This window comes from Triticum urartu, chromosome 2A (genome assembly GCF_056163025.1).
Source record: "Triticum urartu cultivar PI428250 chromosome 2A, HENAU_Tu73, whole genome shotgun sequence".
NCBI classification, from domain to species: domain Eukaryota; kingdom Viridiplantae; phylum Streptophyta; class Magnoliopsida; order Poales; family Poaceae; genus Triticum; species Triticum urartu.
This window is the reverse complement of record NC_141874.1, coordinates 364567560-364590284: the sequence shown is the minus strand read 5'-3', so window position 1 is coordinate 364590284 and position 22725 is coordinate 364567560. Positions and strand designations below refer to the sequence as shown.

Genomic DNA, 22725 nt, shown 5'->3' with positions numbered 1-22725 from the left:
ATCCAAGAAAAAGGATGATGAGGATTTTGAGCGCTTTGCTGAAATGATTAGACCTATCTTTTTGCGTATGCGTTTGACTGATATGCTTAAAATGAACCCTTATGCTAAGTACATGAAGGATATTGTTACAAATAAGAGAAAGATACTGGAAGCTGAAATTTCCACCATGCTTGCTAATTACACTTTTAAGGGTGGAATACCAAAGAAACTTGGAGATCCAGGAGTACCAACTATACCATGCTCCATTAAAAGAAACTATGTTAAAACTGCTTTATGTGATCTTGGAGCCGGTGTTAGTGTTATGCATCTCTCTTTATATCATAGACTTGATTTAAATAAGTTGACACCCACTGAAATACCTTTGCAAATGGCTGATAAATAAACTGCTATACCTGTCGGTATTTGTGAGGATGTACCTGTTGTGGTTGCAAACTTACTATTTTATCGGACTTTGTTATTCTTGATATTCCCGAGGACGATAGTATGTCCATTATTCTCGGAAGACCCTTTTTGAATATTGCAGGGGCTGTTATTGATTGCAACCAAGGCAATGTCACTTTTCATGTTAATGGTAATGAGCATATGGTACACTTCCCGAGGAAACAACCTCAAGTTCATAGTATTAATTCTATTAGAAATTTTTCAACAATTACTATTGGAGGTTTTGAATTTCCTCTACCTACTATCAAGAAGAAATATGATATTCTTATTGTTGGGGATGTGCATATCCCAGTTGAGGTAACCTAGTGTTATTCGAAATTTCTCCGGTTCCATGCAATTCGGAATGAGTTTGTTAACAAGACTTGATCAACCTTGTTAGTGGATTCCTTTTGATGAGCATGAGATGGATAAAGTTAGAAAGCACAACTCTCTATACCCTCCTTTTACTTTCTGTTATTTAGTTTAAATAAAGAAATAGTATTTTTTTTGTCTGTTTTCTGAATTGTCCATGTAATAAAAAATACCCCAAAAATAGAAGTTCTCCAAATGCCCTGAAAATGAAATATGATTTTTTTCTAGAATATTTGAGAATTTTTGGCACTGAGAACACAACAGGGGGACCCACCATGTGCCCACGAGGGTGGAGGGCGTGCCCCTGCCTCGTGGACCTCACCTGGGTCCCCTCCACTTATTCTTGCACCCACACACTTCGTCTTCCTCCAGAAAAAAAATCACCCACCAGCTCAAACCCGAGTTCTAGCTCATCTTGCTGCCTTTTTTGATCTCTTGCTCAAAGCTCCATTCACAAAACTGCTTCGGGGGATTGTTCTTCGGTATGTGACTCCTCCAATGGTCCAATTAGTTTTGGTTCTAGTGCTTTATTTATTGCAAACTTTTGCTGCTTAGGTGACCTTGTTCTTGAGCTTGCATGTCAAATTTATGTGGTCAAAAGTAGTTTTAATGCATGATATAGCCTCTAGGCACTTATAGGAGTAGTTGCTATCAATCCTATTGAGTTTAGTTCACTTTTATTTTAAGTTACTAAAAATTTCAGAAAATTTCAGAAAAAGATGAAGAGATTTTTGAGGGGCTCATCGAGCCGAAGCTCGAAGGATAAGCAAAGTGAAGAGAATAAGAAGCCCAAGTATAATCTCCCTCGTACTGCGGAGGTTCGGCCGTGTGAATGGCCTTGTGATGAGTTCTTGAGAGAAGCCGGGATTCATGAAGATTTTTATTATTTGGCTGAGAATGCAGGCCTCACCGACTTCCTCCATGACTAGCGTGAACAGTATCTCTTGCTCACCAATATTTTTGTGCAAAATTTTCATTTCCATGCTAAGAGGTCGCCACCTTCGGTGGAATTTTATTTATAGGATGAGCATAAGGAGATGTCACTTTATGATTTTTGCCAGGTTTGTAGGATACCCTTTGAGGGTAGCATAGAGGAACCACATCGTAATGATGTGGAAGGTTTATTGATATGATCGTTGTAGGGGAAACGAGAAAAGTTCCCGATGCAAGAATCACTAGCATACATTTTCCTGTTCTACGATACTTTGCAATATTTGCTAGTAGAAGCTTAATTGGTCACGAGAACTGTGGAAATCTTAGTGCCCCTGATATTGTTATTTTGAGCCATGCTTTGTTTCGTGATACCACTTTCAGTTTAGCTGCTATTGTTGCTAAACGGTTAAATCTGAACCGTACAAAGGGTCCCGTCTTGGGAGGCATCTTCGATTCGCGCCTTGCTGCACACTTTAACATACCTATTAGGCATTATGAGAAAGAGGAAAAGTTGCTTCCCCGTATTTTTCTAGATTATAAGAGCATGGTAGCACATGATTTTATTATTAAGAATAAGAAGAAGATGCTTAACTATAGACTGATATTTGATAAGAATCGCTTTGAGACTATTACCTTGCCTGCTCCATCTTTGTTCAACATATTTTCAGGCACGTACCTTGTTTTGCCGGAGGCTGTTCAGGCATACCTGAGCCTGACATCAGCTCCAGAGCCGGAGCCACTATCTGATCCTCAACGTCAGTCTGTTTATCAGTGGAATCCGGAGGAGATCGTCAACCACTAGCATCCCGAAGACCCTCCTCGGTACACCGGAGAGGGCAGCTTTGATCCGTGGGCATAGACCAACTTAGGCCAAAAGCCTAAGCTTGGGGGAGTACGTATCTCTCACCGACATTGCATTCATGTTCACACACTCATGCCAGTTGTCGGTGCTCACACTTTTTCATTGTATCATCCATGCTAGTTTATTTTCTTTTTAAGGTTTCTTCTTGTGTGTTTGAAAACCCTTAAGAAAAACCAAAAAAATTAGTTGTAGCTTTTAGCTAGTTTACTTTCCATGCATGTAGTAGTAGTAGTAATTAAAAAGAAAACCCAAAAAGATTTCTCGTTCTTCTTTTGCTTGTTGGGAGTTTTCCCGTGTAAATAGTTTAATTTCCTTTCTTTTCTTTGGGGGTCGAGAGGAGAAGACCATGATGAAAATGTTGAGCGGCTTTCATATGCATTATTGTTGATCTAACAAAGAGCCCATATTACCTTGTCTTCTCCCTTGAATTGAATGCATGCAGATTCCAGCTTAGTCCAATGCACGTGCACTATTATTATTATCCACACTATTCGGTTGTGCAAGTGAAAGGCAATAATGACGATATATGATGGACTGATTGAGATGAGAAAAGCTGGTATGAACTCGACCTCTCTTATTTTTGTAAATATGGTTAGTTCATCATTCCTGATTCAGCCTATTATGAATGAAACATGTTTGCAATGACAATTAGAGATTATAGTTGCTTATGCCATGCTTAATTAGCTAGGAGTTTATAATGGTTTACCTTGCATGCCAACATGCTATTAAAATGGTTGTGATGTGGTATGATAGGGTGGTATCCTCCTTTGAACGATTCAAGTGGCTTGACTTGGCACGTTTTCATGCATGTAGTTGAAACAAAATCAACATAGCCTCCACAATATTTATGTTCATGGTGAATTATATCCTACTCATGCTTGCATTCAGTGTTGATTAATTTTAATGCATGTTAATGACTGTTGTCGCTTTCTAGCTGGTCGCTTCCCAGTCCCTTTCTAGCCTTCACTTGTACTAAGCGGGAATATTGCTTGTGAATCCAATTTCATAAACCCCAAAGTTTTTTTTGAAATATATACTACAAGGCAACAGCCTCACAGCTCTTTATTGAAAGCAACAAAGGAAAAAAGTCCTATTACAAGTCAATTACAAGGAAAGAAAAGAAGAAGGCAGAAATACTTACAACCCAAGCAAGGTAAAAACACTAACTATGGGAGATTAGAGATCCAAGTTAGTAGGCTATCCTTGTATTTACATTTTATCCTATGAGAAAGTAAAGTTATGTCATGGATAAAATTATGCCTCCAGGCTATGAAAGAGGGCCTCTCATTCCTGAAAACCTTGCCATTCCTCAAGATCCAAATATTCCAAGCAGCTGTAAAGACCACTTCAGTGAAGAAAGTATGCCCAAAATCCTTCCTAGCCTTTACAACCATGTTGTAGGTGGTCATCCCAGGCTGAGGATCCTAGTGAATCTGCAAGTAATTCCAGACTCTAACACTAAAATTACAAGAGAAGAACAAATGTGCAATGTCCTCATGGATGAGATATGGGCATAGAACACAAGAATGATCCTCCACATGCCAATGCCTCCTCTTTAGCATATCTCTGGTGTTTAAACGATCCCTCAACAGAAGCCATCCAAACATTTTAATTTTCAAGGTGCATGAAGATTTCCAAATCCATTGGAAAATCGGATCTACGACAATATCTTGATGCTCATGCACACAGAAGGATTTAGGTCTGAAGAAGCCCTTATTAAAAGGCCATATCCATGTGTCATGGTCTGCAGAGCAAGTATATGCATTTGTCAATTGTTGGAGGCATTCAAGTTTAGCAAAATCCTACGTAGACAGGGGTAGATGCATATTTGACAAAAACTCTTGAGAAAGCACATCAGACACTGAAAGTTGTCCATCAATAACAAATGTGAAGAGCCTGGGAAATTTTTCATTGAGAGAAGAACCCTTAAGCTCAACCACCCATCTATCAGTCCAAAAGAGAATATACCTGCCATCCCCCAACATTGGAGCAGCCATTTGACAATATTTACGTGCCAAATTAAACACATCACGCCACCAAAAGGACCCACAAAGGCTGGTAGTATGAGGGACAGAGCTATCATAGTAGGCATTCCAGATGAGACCAACCCAGGGTATGTCATGATGATTATAAAACTTGTGCAAGAACTTCATAAGTAAGGCCTCATTCTGTACCCTCGGATTGAGCACACCAAGACCCCCCTTATTTTTTGGTAGGCATACCAAATCCCAAGCAGCCAGAGATTGTCTTGGAGTATCAGAGTTCCCTCTCCAGAGACATTGTCTCTGAATCCTTTCAATTTGTTTCAGAATTTTAGGTGGGATGACAAGTGTGCATAGGAAGTATATGGGCATTGAAGTTAAAACAGACTGGAGCAACTGTAACCTACTTCCTTGGTTCAGAAAGCGAGAAGTGGCAGACAATCTCCTTTCAATCCTATGCACAAGAGGCATGAGATCTTGAATTGAGGGCCTGGTAGTCCCCATGGGAAGACCCAAATAAGTAAAAGGCATGACTCCCACATTGCATCCTAGAATTGAATCCAACCTATTAGCTTCATCAGCTGACATGTTCATAGGCACCATAAGAGACTTTGCAAAATTCACAGATAACCCTGTTGTAGCAGCAAAAACATCAAGCATGTCTTTAAGAGCAAGTAGCTGATGGTCAATAGCAGGCAACACAATTAGTGTATCATCAGCATACTGCACAATGGGAAAATCCTGGCTGTGAGAAGGGATTGGGAGAGTCAAGATTCCTTTACTGCACATATCATTCACTACAAACTGAAGCAGGTCAGCAGCAAGCACAAAGAGTAGAGGTGACATTTGGTCTCCTTGTCTAACTCCCCTCTTACATTTAAAGTGGTGGCCAGGTACACCATTAAGAAGCACACAAGATGAACCAGATGACAGAATGGATTGCATCCAAGATATCCATTTGTCATTAAAACCCTTGTATCTTAGAATTCTAAGAATGGCATCATGCCCAATAGTGTCAAAGGCCTTAGTAAAATCCAATTTCAGCAAGACAATTGGTCTTTTTGAAGATTTACATTGGTGGATGTACTCAAAACACCAGGCTAGACAATCCTGAATAGACCTAGATTTAATAAATCCATATTGGTTTTTATGAATACAGGAAAGAATCATTTTCTACAGTCTGTTTGCCAGAAGTTTAGTGAGAAATTTCAAACAGGTATTTGTCAAAGAGATTGGCATGTAGTCATTCAAACCCTCAGGAGATAGCTTTTTTGGGATCAAAGTTATGAGAGAGCTGTTGATACACTCCAGATCAAGGTGTCCTTCAGAAAACTCTTTGACCAATTGATGAAAATCATCCTTAATGATGTGGCAGCACTTCTTAAGAAAGAGGCCAGTGAAACCATCTGGCCCAGGAGCTTTGTCAGGAGGCATCTCTTTAATAACACAGTCGATTTCCTGCTCAGGAAAAGGCTTGGTCAAATCATCAAGTCCCTCAAACTTTTGGATAATATTTGGCATATCAAAACCCATTTGGGTGTTATTAGTACATCCCATCCTCTATTTGGACTCCTGCAAAAATAGTCCAGCAATTGATGCATGATCAGAGATCACTTGCCCATTATTAGAAGTTATACTGGAAATAGAGTTACTCCTATATCTCTCAGTGGCCATGGCATGGAAAAATTTAGTATTTTCCTCTCCCACTTTAACGCTCCTAATAGTGCACCTCTGCTTCCAGTAAATGTACTGCAGTATGAGAATTTCCTCCAAATGTAGCTTAACAATCTTCCTGAAAATTTCCTCTGGCCCAGACAAAGGCCTCAATTCCTCTAGACCATCCAAACAAAGCATGACTTTATTGCAATTGGATATCAAAACTTTAACCTTAGAAAGGCTAATGTGCCAATGTTTGAGTGCCTGCCTAAGAGTTTTAAATTTTGCAGAGATAACAGCAGCAGAAGATTTCTTATGAACTGGCCTGCTCCAAGAGTCACTAACACAATCAAGAAAACCAGGCAAATTAGTCCAATAATTTTCAAATCTAAAAAATTTGGCCTTAGGAATAGAAGTTTTGATTTGCACCACATAGGGCACATGATCAGAAGCAGTTCTGGATAAAGGTAAGACCATAGTGTTAGGATAATAGCAGGTCCATGAGGTAGTTGTGAAGAACCAATCAATCTGTTCAAGCAAAGGAACAGTTTGCATATTTGTCCATGTATACTTTCTGCCCTTGAGAGGAAGTTCAATTAAGCCCAGATGCCCAATAACCTCATTAAAGATAAACATGTCATTAACGTCACCACCAGGTTTGTTCCTATTGTCCATCGTGCGCATGAAATTGAAATCACCCAACAACAGCCAGTTGGCATCATCAGGGATAATTAGATCATGCAACCAATTAACAAAACTATCCATAGCTGGGTTTTGACAGGGCCCATAGACTGTGACCAATGTCCAGGTTTGAGAATTATGAGTAGAAGTGAACTCCACCACAATACCAAAACTAGTGGACTCAATTAATTTACTAGCAAACATAGTAGTATTCCACACTACCAACAGCCCACCCGAAGCTCCAGACGATGGCACATGAACAAATTGATCAAAACGTCATGGACAACACTTGCGAATGAAACGCTGATCAATGATCTCACATTTGGTTTCTTGGAGACAACCAATGGAATAGGCACTTTCATCGATTTTCTAACGAACTGCATGTTGTCTATCATCCGAATTCAGACCACGAACATTCCAGCATAGCACTTTCCAATCTCTAACGTCATACTGATTCATTACAGACCAAAATAAAGCAACAGCAAAAGACTGCCACATAATGGCAATACCAGTTCAGCCAAGCAACAACATAAAAGTTCATATAAAGCCTAAAATATAAAAGAAGATAGATGGTTTTCACAAGGGTTAACTATAAACCCCACCATATAAAAGATTCAGCTATCATTAGAGCTAGAAGAAGAAGATGAGGGCTTGCAAGAAGAAGCCTCAAGCTTCTCCTTAGTGAGCTTGTCAGGTCCAATGCCGAGGCGAAGTCCAACCCGTTGCAGCACATTGATTGGCTTAGGAGGTGGGACAGCAACTTGATTTGCATCTTGAGGAGGAGCCTGCGGTAGTTGTTCATCGGTTGAAACCTTGCACTTCTTCTGAGGTTTCTCTGCAGGTTTCTTCAAAGGGGCAGACTTGGCCAGAGAGGAATGCATGAAACCATCCCGTAGGGCAGAGAGTCTGGCACTTCGTCTGACCTCAAACTCAACTATCACAGGCTTAGGTTTACGAGCTCGAACTGGGCGCCCAATCGGAGCAGCAGAGAAGTTGAAAGCAGACATATCAACAGCAGTCATGGCTGAATCATCCATGGCACAGTCCTCATCAATAGCGTCAAAACGGAGAGCACAAGCAACATGAGGCTTCCTTGGAACAGTAAGGGTCCGACGAGCAGGGGAAGGATGAAAAACCAACTTGTTACTCATAGCAGAGCAAGAAAAAGAGACTTCCCAAGAGCGTTTTGACAATATAGCCGGTTTAAAAGGACTAGAGAACTGCAACCCTCGAGGAATTTGCATTAGATCAAAGATGGGCAGCATGCGCTGGAAAGATCTAGTCCATTGCATCACCGGAGGAAGCTCTGGTCTGAAAACAGTCAACACTTGACCAATAACAACAGGAGGCTGGATGAGAGGAGGCACATAGGCTGCAATAATCCCTTGCTGATCGTTAACAGATCCCTCAGCAGAATCAACATGACCATAGTTCTGCAAAACCACTGACTCTTGAGAAGCAGGCTGAGCTTCATCCTCAAGAACTTCCTCAATAATGACATTGCCTTGCTGGTTATCATGTTGTTGATCATCATTGTGAGCATGAGGGGCCTCGTTCCATCCTAGTTCTGGAAACTCAGGCATGACAAAATTAACATCATCAAAAGGTATATTTCCAGGCAGCGGATGAGGGTTTCCATTGAACGGCATCGGATCTTCATCAGCTGGCAGAATATCAGCAAATTCTGCAAAGAGAACATAGATCGGTGCAGTCCAAGAAATACGTGTAGCTCCAAAATCAGCATACTCACGATAAACTACATCTTTAGGAACTTGCTGAGGGCATGGGAAGGAAACATAAACCAAAGTCCTGACCATCCGAGGATCATCTTGATGCCAGATATGATAGCGACCAAAAGTGCTAACTGCCTCAGAGATATGCTGTGTAGTGCGGAAGTCCAAAGGAACACCCAACATCATAATCCAACCCCTACGAAAACCCTGAGTGGCTCTGTGATTGATGCCTTGATCATGAGGAACAAACCGAACAAAGTGACCATTGCCAAGATCATACGGAGGATGGTTCATAATAGCATGTCTAGATGCAGGAGATCGAACTCATACAAACCCACACCCTCAATCCATTGCTAATCACTAAGAACGTCACAGTGAAGCTGTGTCATCACAAAATCACTAACCAGTTGCCGGAAGTGATGAATCTGCCTAGGCGGCGGCGGAGGCTCGACAAGGCCAATGGAGAACTGCTCGTGCCGGCGCTCAGGTGCAATGGCCGGAGAATAGAAGGTCCGAGGCAGACAGGTTGGTCCTCCATCGATGATCTCAAACCCTGGCGGAAGGAACTCAAGAGGATCCAGGGGAAAATTTTCCATATCTTGCTCTGGTGGAGGTGGAGGGGAAAATAAACCCCAAAGTTGTTCCATATGAGTCCACCATACCTTCCTATATGCGGTATCTACCTGCCGTTCCAAGTAAATTTGTATGTGCCAAACTCTAAACCTTCAAATAAAAATTCTGTTTTGTATGCTCGAATAGCTCATGTATCAACTAGGGTTGTCTGTGTCTTCCATGCTAGGCGGGTTATTCTCAAGAGGAGTGGACTCCGCTCCTCACTCATGAGAAAATGGCTGGTCACCGGGATGCCCAGTCCCATGCTCAAATCAAATCAAAATAATTGCGAACAAAACTCCCCCAGGATTGTTGTTAGTTGGAGGCACCCGTTGTTTCGGGCAAGCCATGGATTGATTCTTGTTGGTGGTGGGGGAGTATAAACTTTACCATTCTGCTTGGGAACCGCCTATAATGTGTGTAGCGGATATCAAGATCTCTCGGTTGATATGTTGACAATGAAAGTATACCGCTCAAAATATTATTTATCTCTATTTCAAAACCGAGCTCTGACACCTCTACAAATCCCTGCTTCCCTCTGCGAAGGGCCTATCTATTTACTTTTATGCTGAGTCATCATCCTCTTATTAAAAAGCACCAGTTGGAGAGCACCGCTGTCATTTGCATGTATTATTATTAGTTTATATTGAGTATGACTGTGATTGGATCTCTTTTACCATGAATTACAATTTCCAGTCAGCCCTTGATCTTCAGGGGTGCTCTGCATTTATGTTTTGCGGTCTCAGAAAGGACTAGCGAGATACCATCTTGTTATATCACATTATGATTGTTTTGAGAAAGTGTTGTCATCCGAGATTTATTATTATTGCTCGCTAGTTGATTATGCCATTGATATGAGTAAACATGAGATCTAAATGTTATTGTGAATATGGTTAGTTCATAATCTTTGCTGAAAACTTGAATACTGGCTTTACATATTTACAACAACAAGAGCAAACCGAGTTTGTAAAAGTTTTTCTTTATCACTTTCAGTTTGTCAACTGAATTTCTTGAGGACAAGCAAAGGTTTAAGCTTGGAGGAGTTGATACGTCTCCAACGTATCCACTTTTCCAAACACTTTTGCCCTTGTTTTGGACTCTAACTTGCATGATTGGAATGAAACTAACCCGGATTGACGCTGTTTTCAGCAGGATTGCCATGGTGTTATTTTTGTGCAGAAATAAAAGTTCTTGGAATGAACTGAAAATCAACGGAGAATATTTTTGGAATATATAAAAAATACTGGCGAAAGAATCAAGGCCAGGGGGCCCACACCCTGTCCACGAGGGTGGGGGGTGTGCCTACCCCCTGGGCGCGCCCCCTGCCTCGTGGCCCCCCTGGTGCTCCTCCGACCTCAACTCCAACTCTATATATTCGTGTTCGGGGAGAAAAAATAAGAGAGAAGGATTCATCGTGTTTTACGATACGGAGCTGCCGCCAAGCCCTAATCTCTCTCGGGAGGGCTGATTTGGAGTCCGTTCGAGGCTCCGGAGAGGGGAATCCATCGCCATCGTCATCATCAATCTTCCTCCATCACCAATTTCATGATGCTCACCGCCGTGCATGAGTAATTCCATCGTAGGCTTACTGGACGGTGATGGGTTGGATGAGATTTATCATGTAATCGAGTTAGTTTTGTTAGGGTTTGATCCCTAGTATCCACTATGTTCTGAGGTTGATGTTGCTATGACTTTGCTATGCTTAATGCTTGTCACTAGGGCCCGAGTGCCATGATTTCAGATCTGAACCTATTATGTTTTCATGAATATATGTGAGTTCTTGATCCTATCTTGCAAGTCTATAGTCACCTATTATGCGTTATGATCCGTTAACCCCGAAGTGACAATAATCGGGATACTTACCAGTGACGGCCGTAGTTTGAGGAGTTCATGTATTCACTATGTGTTAATGCTTTGGTCCGGTACTCTATTAAAATGAGGCCTTAATATCCCTTAGTTTCCAATAGGACCCCGCTGCCACGGGAGGGTAGGACAAAATATGTCATGCAAGTTCTTTTCCAAAAGCACGTATGACTATATTTGGAATACATGCCTACATTACATTGATGAACTGGAGCTAGTTCTGTGTCACCCTATGTTATAACTATTGCATGAGGAATCGCATCCGACATAATTATCCATCACTGATCCATTGCCTACGAGCTTTTCACATATTGTTCTTTGCTTATTTACTTTTCCGTTGCTACTGTTACAATCACTATAAAACCAAAACTATTACTTTTGCTACCGTTACCGCTACTATCATATTTCTTTGCTACTAAATACTTTGCTGCAGACATTAAGTTTCCATGTGTGGTTGAATTGAGAACTCAGCTACTAATACTTGAAAATATTCTTTGGCTCCCCTTGTGTCGAATCAATGAATTTGTGTTGAATACTCTACCCTCGAAAACTGTTGCGATCCCCTGTACTCGTGGGTTATTAGTCAGCTTCAAAATCTTCACCAAAGTTGCGACTACTAGGCTCAACACAGTCGCTGATCTTGTTGTTCAGTCATCCCAAATGGCTTTCATGCAAGGACGAAATATACTCGATGGAGTAGTAATCCTTCACAAGACCGTCCACGAGATGCACCGGAAGAACATGAGTGGAGTAGTATTTAAAATCGACTGTGAAAAGGCATACGACAAAGTCCAATGGCCATTTCTCCAACAGACCCTAAGAATGAAAGGTTTCTCAGATAAATGGCGTGAGTGGGTCCAAAATTTCGTTACTGGAGGTAGTGTGGCTATAAAAGTTAATGATGATGTAGGTCATTACTTCCAAACGAAAAAGGGATTACGACAAGGTGACTCGGCATCTCCAATGTTATTTAACATTGTCGCTGACATGTTAGCTACTTTGATCAAACGCGCCAAATAGGACGGTCAAATTGCAGGAGTAGTGCCACATCTTGTGGATGGCGGACTCTATATCTTGCAATATGCCGATGAAACAATTCTTTATGGAACATGTAACGCCCTCGATGCGGCTATATCTTCCACATGTCGAAGCACGACTTAGAGGCATAACCGCATTGAAAGCAATGTCGCAAGTGAGGTAATCCTCACAAACAACCCATGTAATACATAAGGGAAAGAGATACATAGTTGGCTTATAATCGCCACTTCACACAATTACATGAATAAAGCATTACATCATCCAAATACAATCAAGGTCCAACTACGGAACCAAATAAAAGAAGAACCCCAAAAGCGACAAGGTCCCCGATCGCCCCAACTGGGCTCCACTACTGATCAACTAGAACGAAACAACACAAAGGACAAGATCTTCATCGAGCTCCTCCTTGAGCTTGGTTGCGTCACCTGCTCGGTAACATCGGCACCTGCAAATTGGTTTTGGAAGTATCTGTGAGCCACGGGGACTCAACAATCTCGCACCCTCGCGATCAAGACTATTTAAGCTTATGGGTAAGGTAAAAGCTATGAGGTGGAGCTGCAGCAAGCGACTAGCATATATGGTGGCTAACATACGCAAATGAGAGAGAGAAGAGAAGGCAAAAGCACGGTCGAGAATCTATGATCAATAAGTGATCCTAGAACAACCTACGTCAAGCATAACTCCAACACCGTGTTCACTTCCCGGTCTCCGCCGGAAAGAGACCATCACGGTTACACACGCGGTTGATGCATTTTAATTAAGGTCAACTTCAGGTTTTCTACAACCGGACGTTAACAAATTCCCATCTGCCCATAACCGCGGGCACGACTTTCAAAAGTTCAAATCCCTGCAGGGGGTCCCAACTTAGCCCATGACAAGCTCTCACGGTCAATGAAGGATATTCCTTCTAGCGGGAAGACCCGATTAGACTCGGAATCCCGGTTACAAGACATTTCGATAAGGTAAAACTAAACCAGCAACACCACCCGAATGTGCCGACAAATCCCGATAGGAGCTGCACATATCTCGTTCTCAGGGCACACCCAGATTGTCCAAGGTATAGGTAGGCCAGCCCAGAGTTGCCCCTGGTGGCCACTGGCAGCTGACAGGTTGGACCAACACTCAGAGGAGCACTGGCCCTGGGGGGGGTTAAAATAATGATGACCCTTGAGTCTGCGGAACCCAAGGGAAAGAAAAGGCTAGGTGGCGAATGGTAAAACCAATGTTGGGCATTGCTGGAAGAGTTTTATTCAAGGCGAACTGTCAAGGGGTTCCCATTATAACCCAACCGCATAAGGAACGCAAAATCCGGGAACATAACACCGATATGACAGAAAACTAGGGCGGCAAGAGTGGAACAAAACACCAGGCATAAGGCCGAGCCTTCCACCCTTTACCAAGTATATAGATGCATTAATTAAATAGAGATATTATGATATCCCAACAAGTAAACAGGTTCCAACAAGGAACAACATCTCCATGTTCCAACAAGGAACAAACTTCAATCTTCACCTGCAACTAACAACGCTATAAGAGGGGCTGAGCAAGCGGCAACATAGCCAAACAACGGTTTGCTAGGACAAGGTGGGTTAGAGGCTTGGCTCAACAATATGGGAGGCATGATAAGCAAGTGGTAGGTACCGCAGCATAGGCATAGCAAAAGAGCGAGCAACTAGCAAGCAAAGATAGAAGCGATTTCAATGGTATGGTCATCTTGCCTGAAATCCCGCAAGGAAGAAGAACGAGTCCATGAAGAAGACAAACGGACGTAGTCGAACGGGTCCTCACAAACGCCACGTTACCGGAACCAACCCGAAGAAGCAAACACCGGAAAGAAGCACACAACATAGTAAACAACCACACATGAACATGGTATGATATGCGAGATGCGGTATGCGATGCATATGCATGATTTGACAAGGAATGATGGAACCTGGCCTCAACTTGGAAATCCAAGTGTTCCACTGGAAAGGTGAGATGATTTCAGTTGAAATCGATATAAAGAACACCGGAATCGGAGGCACGGTTTGGAAATGGCAAGCAAAACAAATATGGCACCGGGTTGCGATAAATAGCAAGTAGCCATCTAAATGCATCAAGATAAACATGCTACAACACCCAAACATGGCAAAAAAATACATGACAGGGATCCATTCATAATGCTTAACTAAAGAGGAACACTGAGCTACGACCAATTCATCCATTAACAGGTTCAAACAAGCATGGCAAAAGTGCAATTGGTAAACAGATTTCAGACTTGGTGAAATTAACACAAGCCTGGAATTTCAGATCAGGTAGCACACTTTGGAGCAAGAAAACTAGATGCTACAGGAACTTAACATGGCAAAGTAAAGCATGGTATGGAGATACTCAAAGAGCTTAACAAAAGTCCCTTAGTGACCTTGAGCCAAAAGGGATCATAGAATACAATTGCAAGCATGTGAACATGGCAAAACATAAATAGATCACAGACTTAGTGAAAAACTGGAGCATGCAAATCAGATATCAAGTAGGCATGTTTACGAGCTCGATGCACTCACTACAGAGCATGTCATGACAATCTAAGCATACACCCATCAAGAATACACATTATACAAGATAGACATGGCAAGAACAATAACATAGCATGCACGGATCAACTACAACATCCTCGGCAAAATTGCTAACAAGTAGGCAATCTGCCTAGATTCATGAAATAGCAAAAGTAGAGCTCGATTGACTCAAGCTAGAGTGCTCCATAATTGCAAACAAGGACATGGATGGATAGAGCACTACAAGATTAACAAAACATCCTTACTGATCATCCTCAAAAGAGGCACGGATCACTAGGAAACAACATGAACATATGGCATATTGATAAGAACAGATCAAGGACTTCGTGAAATTGCTAAGTCCCTGAAATCAGCATTAACGAATGCACCACTTTGCAAGCTTGTACTAGTCACCACACACATCAAAAAAATACATGGATGGCACCTCTGGAAAGATGGCAAAGCATATAACAAAACATATGTAGAGCTCAGGGGCATATCATGCACACAATAATCATGGCAAAAATGACAAATAGCTATTTGGAGCAGCAGATCTGGCAATTATCTCAAATAGCACTCTTCCAATAGCATTTCGGGCATCAAGATGAGCTCAAATGAAAATGATGCAATGAGATGAAATGATTTACTCTCTGAGCTGAACATTTTGATATGCTACACGCATAAATCGGAGCTACGGATGCAAAGTTGTGACATGATGAACATGGGCATTTGAAACTGGAAATTTCGGGGACTTAGTAGAAATTGGACCTCCAGATCTAGGGTTCATCCGGCGCGCGAACCGAGGCGGCCGGATCTCTCGCCGGAGAGCGCGGGGATTCGCCGGAGTTGTAGAAGACGCCGGATCTGGCCGGGGCGACACGGTTCACCGGCGGGGGCGCGGACTCCGGCGCGGGCGGAGCCGCCGGAACGACGAGGTGGCCGCGGGTGGCTGGTGGCGACGTCCGCCGGAGAAGATGGCGGCAATGGCGCGCGGCGGCCGGCGCGCGGGCGGAGGAGGGAGAGGCGCGGGCGCGCTGTAGCAGTCGGGCCGCGGGGGCTTCCCGCGGGCCTCGGCGGGCCTCGGGCGGCGCGGCGATGTGGGGGCTGACCCGGGACGCGTGGAGGCTAGCGATTGGCGGAGGGAAACGGGGCGGACGTGTCCGGCCCGGTCGAACACGTCCGGCGGCTGGAGAAGGGAGGAGACTAGGGTTAGGGGGAAAAGACCCGGAAATGAAATGGAGGGATCTATTTATAGGCATAGGGGGAGCTAGGAGTGTCCAAATGAGGTGCGGTTTTCGGCCACGCGATCGTGATCGAACGACCGAGATTATGGAGGAGGTTTAGGTGGGTTTTGGGCCAAAATGAAAGGGTGTTGGGTTGCAACACACACGAGGCCTTTCCGGTCCCTCGGTTAACCGTTGGAGTATCAAACGAAGTCCAAATGGCACGAAACTTGACAGGCGGTCTACCGGTGGTAAACCAAGGCCGCATGACAAGTCTCGGTCCAATCCAAAAATGTTTAACACCCGCACACGAAAAGAAGGTAGAAAGGACCATCGAAGGAGATAGGAGTGCCGGAATGCAAAACGGACAACGGGGAAAATGCTCGGATGCATGAGACGAACATGTATGCAAATGAAATGCACATGATGACATGATATGCAATGCATGACACGCAAGTAAAGACAAGGCAACAACAGCGAATAACTGGAGGACACCTGGCACATCGGTCTCAAGGCGTTACAGAACATGACCTAGATAAGGCTAAAAATATGAAACTATTGCTTTCAGCTTTTGAGCAAATGTCAGGTCTGAAAATTAACTTCCATAAAAGTGAATTGTTCTGTTTCGGAGAAGCCAAGGAGGCGGCTGCACAATATGCTGACTTGTTCGGTTGTGTACAAGGCCAATTCCCGATTAAATATTTGGAAATTTCGATTCATTATGGTTGTCTCACTAATGCGGAGTGGAAACATGTTGAAAAGCGATTGGAGAAACGATTGAGGAGTTGGAAAGACAAGTTGCTCTCCGTTGGAGGGCGACTAGTTTTGATCAATTCCGTTCTCACAAACATGGTTCTCTACATGCTCTCATTTTTTCAATTCCCAAAGGGGTTCTGCAAAGACTGGATTATTTCAGATCCAGATTCTTTTGGCAAGGAGACAGTGAAAATAAAAAGTATAGGATAATCAAATGAAGTGTGGTTTGTCGACCAAGAGACAAGGGAGGTTTAGGTGTTCATGACCTCCAGGTTAAGAATGATGCCTTGCTCAGTAATTGGCTGTTCAAGCTATTTACCTAGGATGGTGTTTGGCAAACCTTGTTGTGCAAAAAGTATGTAGGCCAAAAAACGCTATCCCAGACATATTGGAAACCTGGTGACTCACATTTTTTGTCTGGTCTGATGGCGGTAAAGAAACATCTATCCCGCCGAATGTATCATTTAGGAGGTATTTGATTGGCCTCCGCCTTGCGTCATGGCAACATCTTCTATCCCGTTTGGATTCAGTTAACTTGACACAAGGGAGGGATGTGTTTCGCTGGAATCTCACTACATCTGGATCCTACACAGTTGACTCTATGTACCGTGCACTCTCGCACTCAGAGGTTCCATTGGATAATAATAAACTAATATGGAAATCAAAGATGCCACTAAAAATAGGATTTCATGTGTTATCTTCGGAGAGGAGTTGTGCTAACAAAAGACAACCTCGCTCGACGCAACTGGCAAGGAAGTAAGAAGTGTAGCTTTTGTACTCATGATGAGACAATTAAACACCTCTTCTTTCAGTGCAAGTTCGCGCATTCTATATGGTAAGTCATCCAAATAGCGTCCAATTTGTATCCGCCAACAAGTGTTGCCAATATATATGGTCACTGACTTGATGGAATACCAAATACTTTTAGTACGCTAATACGGGTGGGAGTGTCTGCCTTATTATGGTCGCTTTGCCTATGTAGAAACAATTGTGTTTTTAATGGCAAAACCTCTTCTTCTATGCGAGTTATTTACCGTTGTATGCACTGGCTTCGTAAGTGATCTACGCTACATCGAACGGAGTATCAATCGCTGTTCAATGCGGTGTGTATGCGGTTGGAGTGGGTGGTCAGAGAGGTTTTTATCCAACATGGGTGACAACATAATCTCCGGATCGGTCCACCTCCTCCGTCGATATTGGCATAGTTTTGGACTCATATGACTTTACTGTCGCCAACTTGTCATTTTTTATATATATACTTTGCTAGACTTTTCGTTAAGGCTGTGTGCATCTTAGCTATGCAAAGGCCGGGTGTAACTCAATGCTTTGATGATGCAAGTGTTGAATGGTGTAATCGTTCCTGCAACTCTGTTGCTCATAGTGTAGGGTCCTTTGGCGCTGGTTTGGAATTAAGTAGCCAACAACACTGGCTAGATGTATTTCCAAACTTTGTAAATGTTGCGGTGGCTGGTGATGTGCCACACTGTATTATGTAATATATTCTGGTATTTCCAGTTAAAAAACCCTTTAATCATTCCACGGCACTTGAGAGTTCCCTTGCTGCCGCGAGAAGGCAGAGGTGACACCCTGGCCCCAGCGGCAGACAGGCCGCGCATCGAGTATAATCAATCTACCAAATCCACGGTGGGACCGAACTGTCAGCCGTGGAACACAAAGGCGTCCAGCTTAACCCCACTCGTTAAAAGCATCTCCGACAGTACAACGGCCAACCCCTCTCTCTCTCTCTCTCTCTCTCCCTCCTCGCCGCGCCGCGCCTCCTGCCCCGCCGCCATGAACAACCTACTCACCGTAAGTTCCCTCTCTCTGCCTCCCTCCCTCCCCTCTGAACCGTCCTGTCCCTCGATCTACTCACGCTGGCTCCCTCAATTGCTTCACCGAGTGGCGGGGATCCAGACACGAGCTCGAGATCTGAGCGGGGCTGCCCGCCGTGCCCCCCTCCCGCATGGGCTTCAAATTTCTGAAGCAACCGTTGTTCTGTTGCTATGAGTTCCAAGTCGGCTGGGCCTGATCGAGTTTAGAGGCGGCTGGGTGACTGGTGGAGAAAGGGATTGCTTAAGCGTCGGGGCGCGAAAAAAAAGAAGGAAATGCCACGCAAGGAATCGGCTTAGCTGCTCAGATGTGCGTGGCGAAGTAGCAGGATGTATCCTTTTAGGATGGTCGCGTTAGATCTGCTTTTTTGTGTTATGAGAAATGGCCTGGTTGCTGTTGTTTGAAGAACCTCTCCGTGATTTGCAACGACTTTTGTTCTGATTTATTCCGAGCTTTATGCTTAACACCGGAGTAAATTTTGCTACCATCCTCGAAATGTCATTGACTGTTAGGCTGAAAACACGTAATGATCACATTAGTTATTTGAACAGTCAAATTAACTGGCTTGGAGTTTCTGTGGGGTTTGATATGCTGGAAGACTTCAGAATATTCTTTTGGCATTACATGATCGTTGTCATGTTTCTTTTGAGTTTTCACATGCACTGTGTTATGAATACAAACGATTCGCAACTGGGAAGGAAGTGTTCTGATTTTGAAAGTGACAGCTCAAATACTCTTTTGGCTGTTTATCTGCAGTATTAGCAATTTAAGCTTAATACTCTTCTGGGATTAGTTATAATGTCAATGCTTTATTGTGCAACAATAGTATTTGGTTTTGCTTATGATGAAAGTAGTGCAATTGGTTTGTCAGATCGAATTCATAACAATCAAGCCTTCGTGCAGGTGCTGCAGTACATGCATTACATATTCTATAAACATTCCTATTTTGCAGGATTCCTTTGAGCTTCCTCGGCGGGATTCCTCAAGAGATGGGGACGTTGAAATGGGAATGCATCAGCCTGATGCTTCTGATAATTTAAAAGGCTTCTTGAAGAAGGTGCTGTTTAGGAAACTCTTCAGTCTTCGCATTTTGTAACGGCCTTATTTGTCCATTTTTGCACTTCAGATTAATGACATGATGCTTTCATACACAGGTTGATGGAATTGAGAGCCTAATAGCTAAGCTGACGAATCTCTTGACTAAGCTCCAGGTCCATTAATCACCCCCCATTCTAATTTCCTTATTTCTCTTTCTGGTCCTTATTCATAGTAATGACGGAATCTCTGGTGTGTGAGTACTAACTTCTTGATGAATTTATCAAAGCCCCGCAGTTAAATATAATATATACACACCCTGCCTTTTCTTGCAGACTGCAAACGAGGAATCAAAAGCAGTTACGAAAGCAAGTGCCATGAAAGGTGAGAACTCGTGTTCTTTAGCAGAGCCAAACCTTATCTGAAATGAGTGTAGACTCTCTTGAAAATTTTGCTATATGTATAGTCACGTACAACAATACATTTTTGTAGCAATTAAGCAGCGAATGGAGAAAGATATTGATGAAGTGGGGAGAATTGCTCGTATGGCAAAAACCAAAGTTGATGAACTGGAAAAAGATGTATGTTTACACTTGACCTGCTTGTGTCTGTCATTCTTTCCTAGCTTTATCTGCATAAATTAAAGGATGGACGTGCTTATGGTTTGCTGCCTCTGTGCTACAGAACTTATCTAACAGGCAGAAACCTGGATGTGGGAAGGGGTCTGCAGTAGATCGATCAAGAGAACAGACTACTGGGTAAATTTGCTGTCAATTTGTGTTTCCGATTTCTTGCCTTCATGAATTAGTTGTTGTTCACTGTGCTTACCGATCTCTACAGAGCAGTCAAAAAGAAATTGAAGGAACGGATGGACGATTTTCAGGTATTGTTTTCCTCTAACTGGACTGTCCAAATTACCTTGTATGTGATGATTTTCTTGTTCCATGAATAAAAGTTCCCTCTAATGCCTAATAATCTTTAGACACATAGAAAATTAATCCATATTTTTCTATTTACTACCTGGGCTATTTGACATGCCCTCATAGAGCAGCAGGGACATCCAGCTATATGAAGTCTGAACATCTAGCTCTTCTAAAGCAGTGGAAGTGGCTTCATTGATGCTTATATGTTCTAAAAAGTAAAGGACAAATATTACTGAACTATGTTTTGCAAATTATCCTCCTTTCAACTTTCATTAACTTTACAAGAATATTTCTTACCATCATGGTAGATTGAAAGTATGCATCAGCCTGATGTCTGAAAATAGAATAATATAATGTACTATTGCAACTATGTGAGTTATACGGTGTTGTTACCCTCTGATGCAGGTATTGAGAGAATCAATCCGGCAGGAGTACCGGGAAGTTGTTGAAAGAAGGGTATTTACTGTAACTGGCAATCGCCCTGATGAAGAGGTATAGTTGCAACATTTTTTTATATGGTTAAATTTGTGCTTTGATTTGCAATGTTTTTTAGTTGTTTATCTTACAGTGTGCCTCCTTTGTTACTTTGGAACCTGCAGACTATTGATGATTTAATCGAGACAGGGAGAAGTGAGCAGATTTTCAAAGATGCTGTTCAGCAGCAGGGGAGAGGCCAGGTATATGAGTTATAACTTGGTCATTATTTGTGTACTTGTGGGAAAATGCATCAAAATCTCATCAGGATAATTGGGCCTCTTCTAGATATTGGATACTGTTGCTGAGATACAGGAGCGTCATGATGCTGTCAGAGATCTGGAGAGGAAGCTTCTGGAGTTGCAGCAGGTTATCTTTCATTTGCATGAGCTCTTGTACAATTTTATAGTTCGCACCATGTGAATACAAGGGTTGTAATATGTCTTATGTACCCCATTTCCTGGGTTTTGCCTTGTAGATATTCCTGGATATGGCAGTATTGGTTGAGGCTCAAGGAGACATGATCAACCACATAGAGACACATGTAAGACAAACAGCTTATTCTAAATAGACCTAACCGATTTTATAAAGCAAACTAACGATATGTTGCTAACATTTGCACTGTCATTCCATTTTCTTTTTTCAAGGTTTCAAATGCTACCAACCACATACAGCAAGGTGTGGGCGCTCTCCAGAATGCAAAGAAGCTGCAGAAAAACTCGAGAAAGTGGATGTGCTACGCCATCATCCTTCTCCTGGTAATAGTGGTTATCATCGTGGTCGCGGTTATCCAGCCATGGAAGAAGTAACTCTTGAGCATGACCTGGAACCCAAGATCTCGGTGGAATATATATATATATATATACTGTTTTTGTGTTTGTGCAATCTGTGTAGTTCTGTGACCGATTCAAACTCTTCTATCGTTGTACCTATGCTCAACCAGACAAAGCCCCATATTGTTTGCCCCTGGAGGTGCTGCTATTCATTTGTGTTTCGTGTGCTCCAGCTATTTTAGCGGTGAAAGTGGTGAACGCGAAACCGAAATGTGCATTCTTGTTCCTAAATCCATTTATTGCAGTTTGTGCACCATACTAACATGTAAGAACGTTTTGCTGTTTGTTACCAGATCTAATGCTCATTCATCTTTGTTTCTTCTTGCAAAAGAAAATGCTCAGGCCTCTTTTGGTTCATAGGATATGATTATCATAGGAATAGGAATCTTGTAGGAAATGAGAAGCCTTTGGTTCATAGGATATGATTATCATAGGAATAGGAATCTTGTAGGAAATAAGATGACATGTATCTCAAATCCTATGAGTAGGAATATGAAACAAGATGTCATTTGGTTGACACCAAAGAAATTTTTTCATTAAGTCTAGACTTTTTTTATTTTCTTATGAAATGTGGAGGATAGGAACCAATCCTATATAGGAATAGGAATCCATTCCTATGAACTAAAGTGCTCTAAAGAAAAAAGTCCTATAAGAATTCTATCCTCTAGAATTTCTATGAAATTCCTCTAAACCAAAGGAGGCATCATTCATCTTGGGGCGCTGTTTCTTCTTGCAAAAGAAAATGCTCATTCATCTTGGGGCTATTGCGCGCAGGTCACAAACTCGCACTTTGATAAAAGAACTTCCAAAGTGCTGTGCTGCGGTCTCAAACCATGCCTGTGACGAATAGGTCACTGGCCAATCACAGTGCGCCTACTGGCAGCCACATTGTTGTTGTTTGCCGAGTTGATGACCCTCTATACATGGTTGCAATCTTGTTGATAGGCCCCGCCGTTTACGTTACCCGC

At 42.6% G+C, this 22725-nt stretch overlaps 1 protein-coding gene across 1 annotated transcript; it reads left to right on the top strand.

Annotated features, from left to right (window-relative positions):
• Window positions 1-18332: 18332 nt before the first annotated feature.
• Window positions 18333-22013, top strand: LOC125537377 (syntaxin-132). The gene is made up of 12 exons (XM_048700682.2): window positions 18333-18471; window positions 19445-19549; window positions 19647-19703; window positions 19863-19911; window positions 20020-20108; window positions 20212-20285; window positions 20368-20410; window positions 20856-20942; window positions 21050-21127; window positions 21213-21293; window positions 21403-21468; window positions 21572-22013. Exons 1-12 carry the CDS (start codon window positions 18454-18456, stop codon window positions 21731-21733), a joined length of 909 nt encoding a protein of 302 aa, XP_048556639.1. The 5' UTR covers window positions 18333-18453; the 3' UTR covers window positions 21734-22013.
• The last annotated feature ends 712 nt before the right edge of the window (window positions 22014-22725 follow it).

Coding starts and splice junctions, on each gene's coding strand:
- LOC125537377 (XM_048700682.2), top strand. Junction 19,912..20,019: donor GAAAGCAAGTGCCATGAAAG/GTGAGAACTCGT, acceptor ACATTTTTGTAG/CAATTAAGCAGCGAATGGAG. Junction 20,411..20,855: donor AACGGATGGACGATTTTCAG/GTATTGTTTTCC, acceptor CCTCTGATGCAG/GTATTGAGAGAATCAATCCG.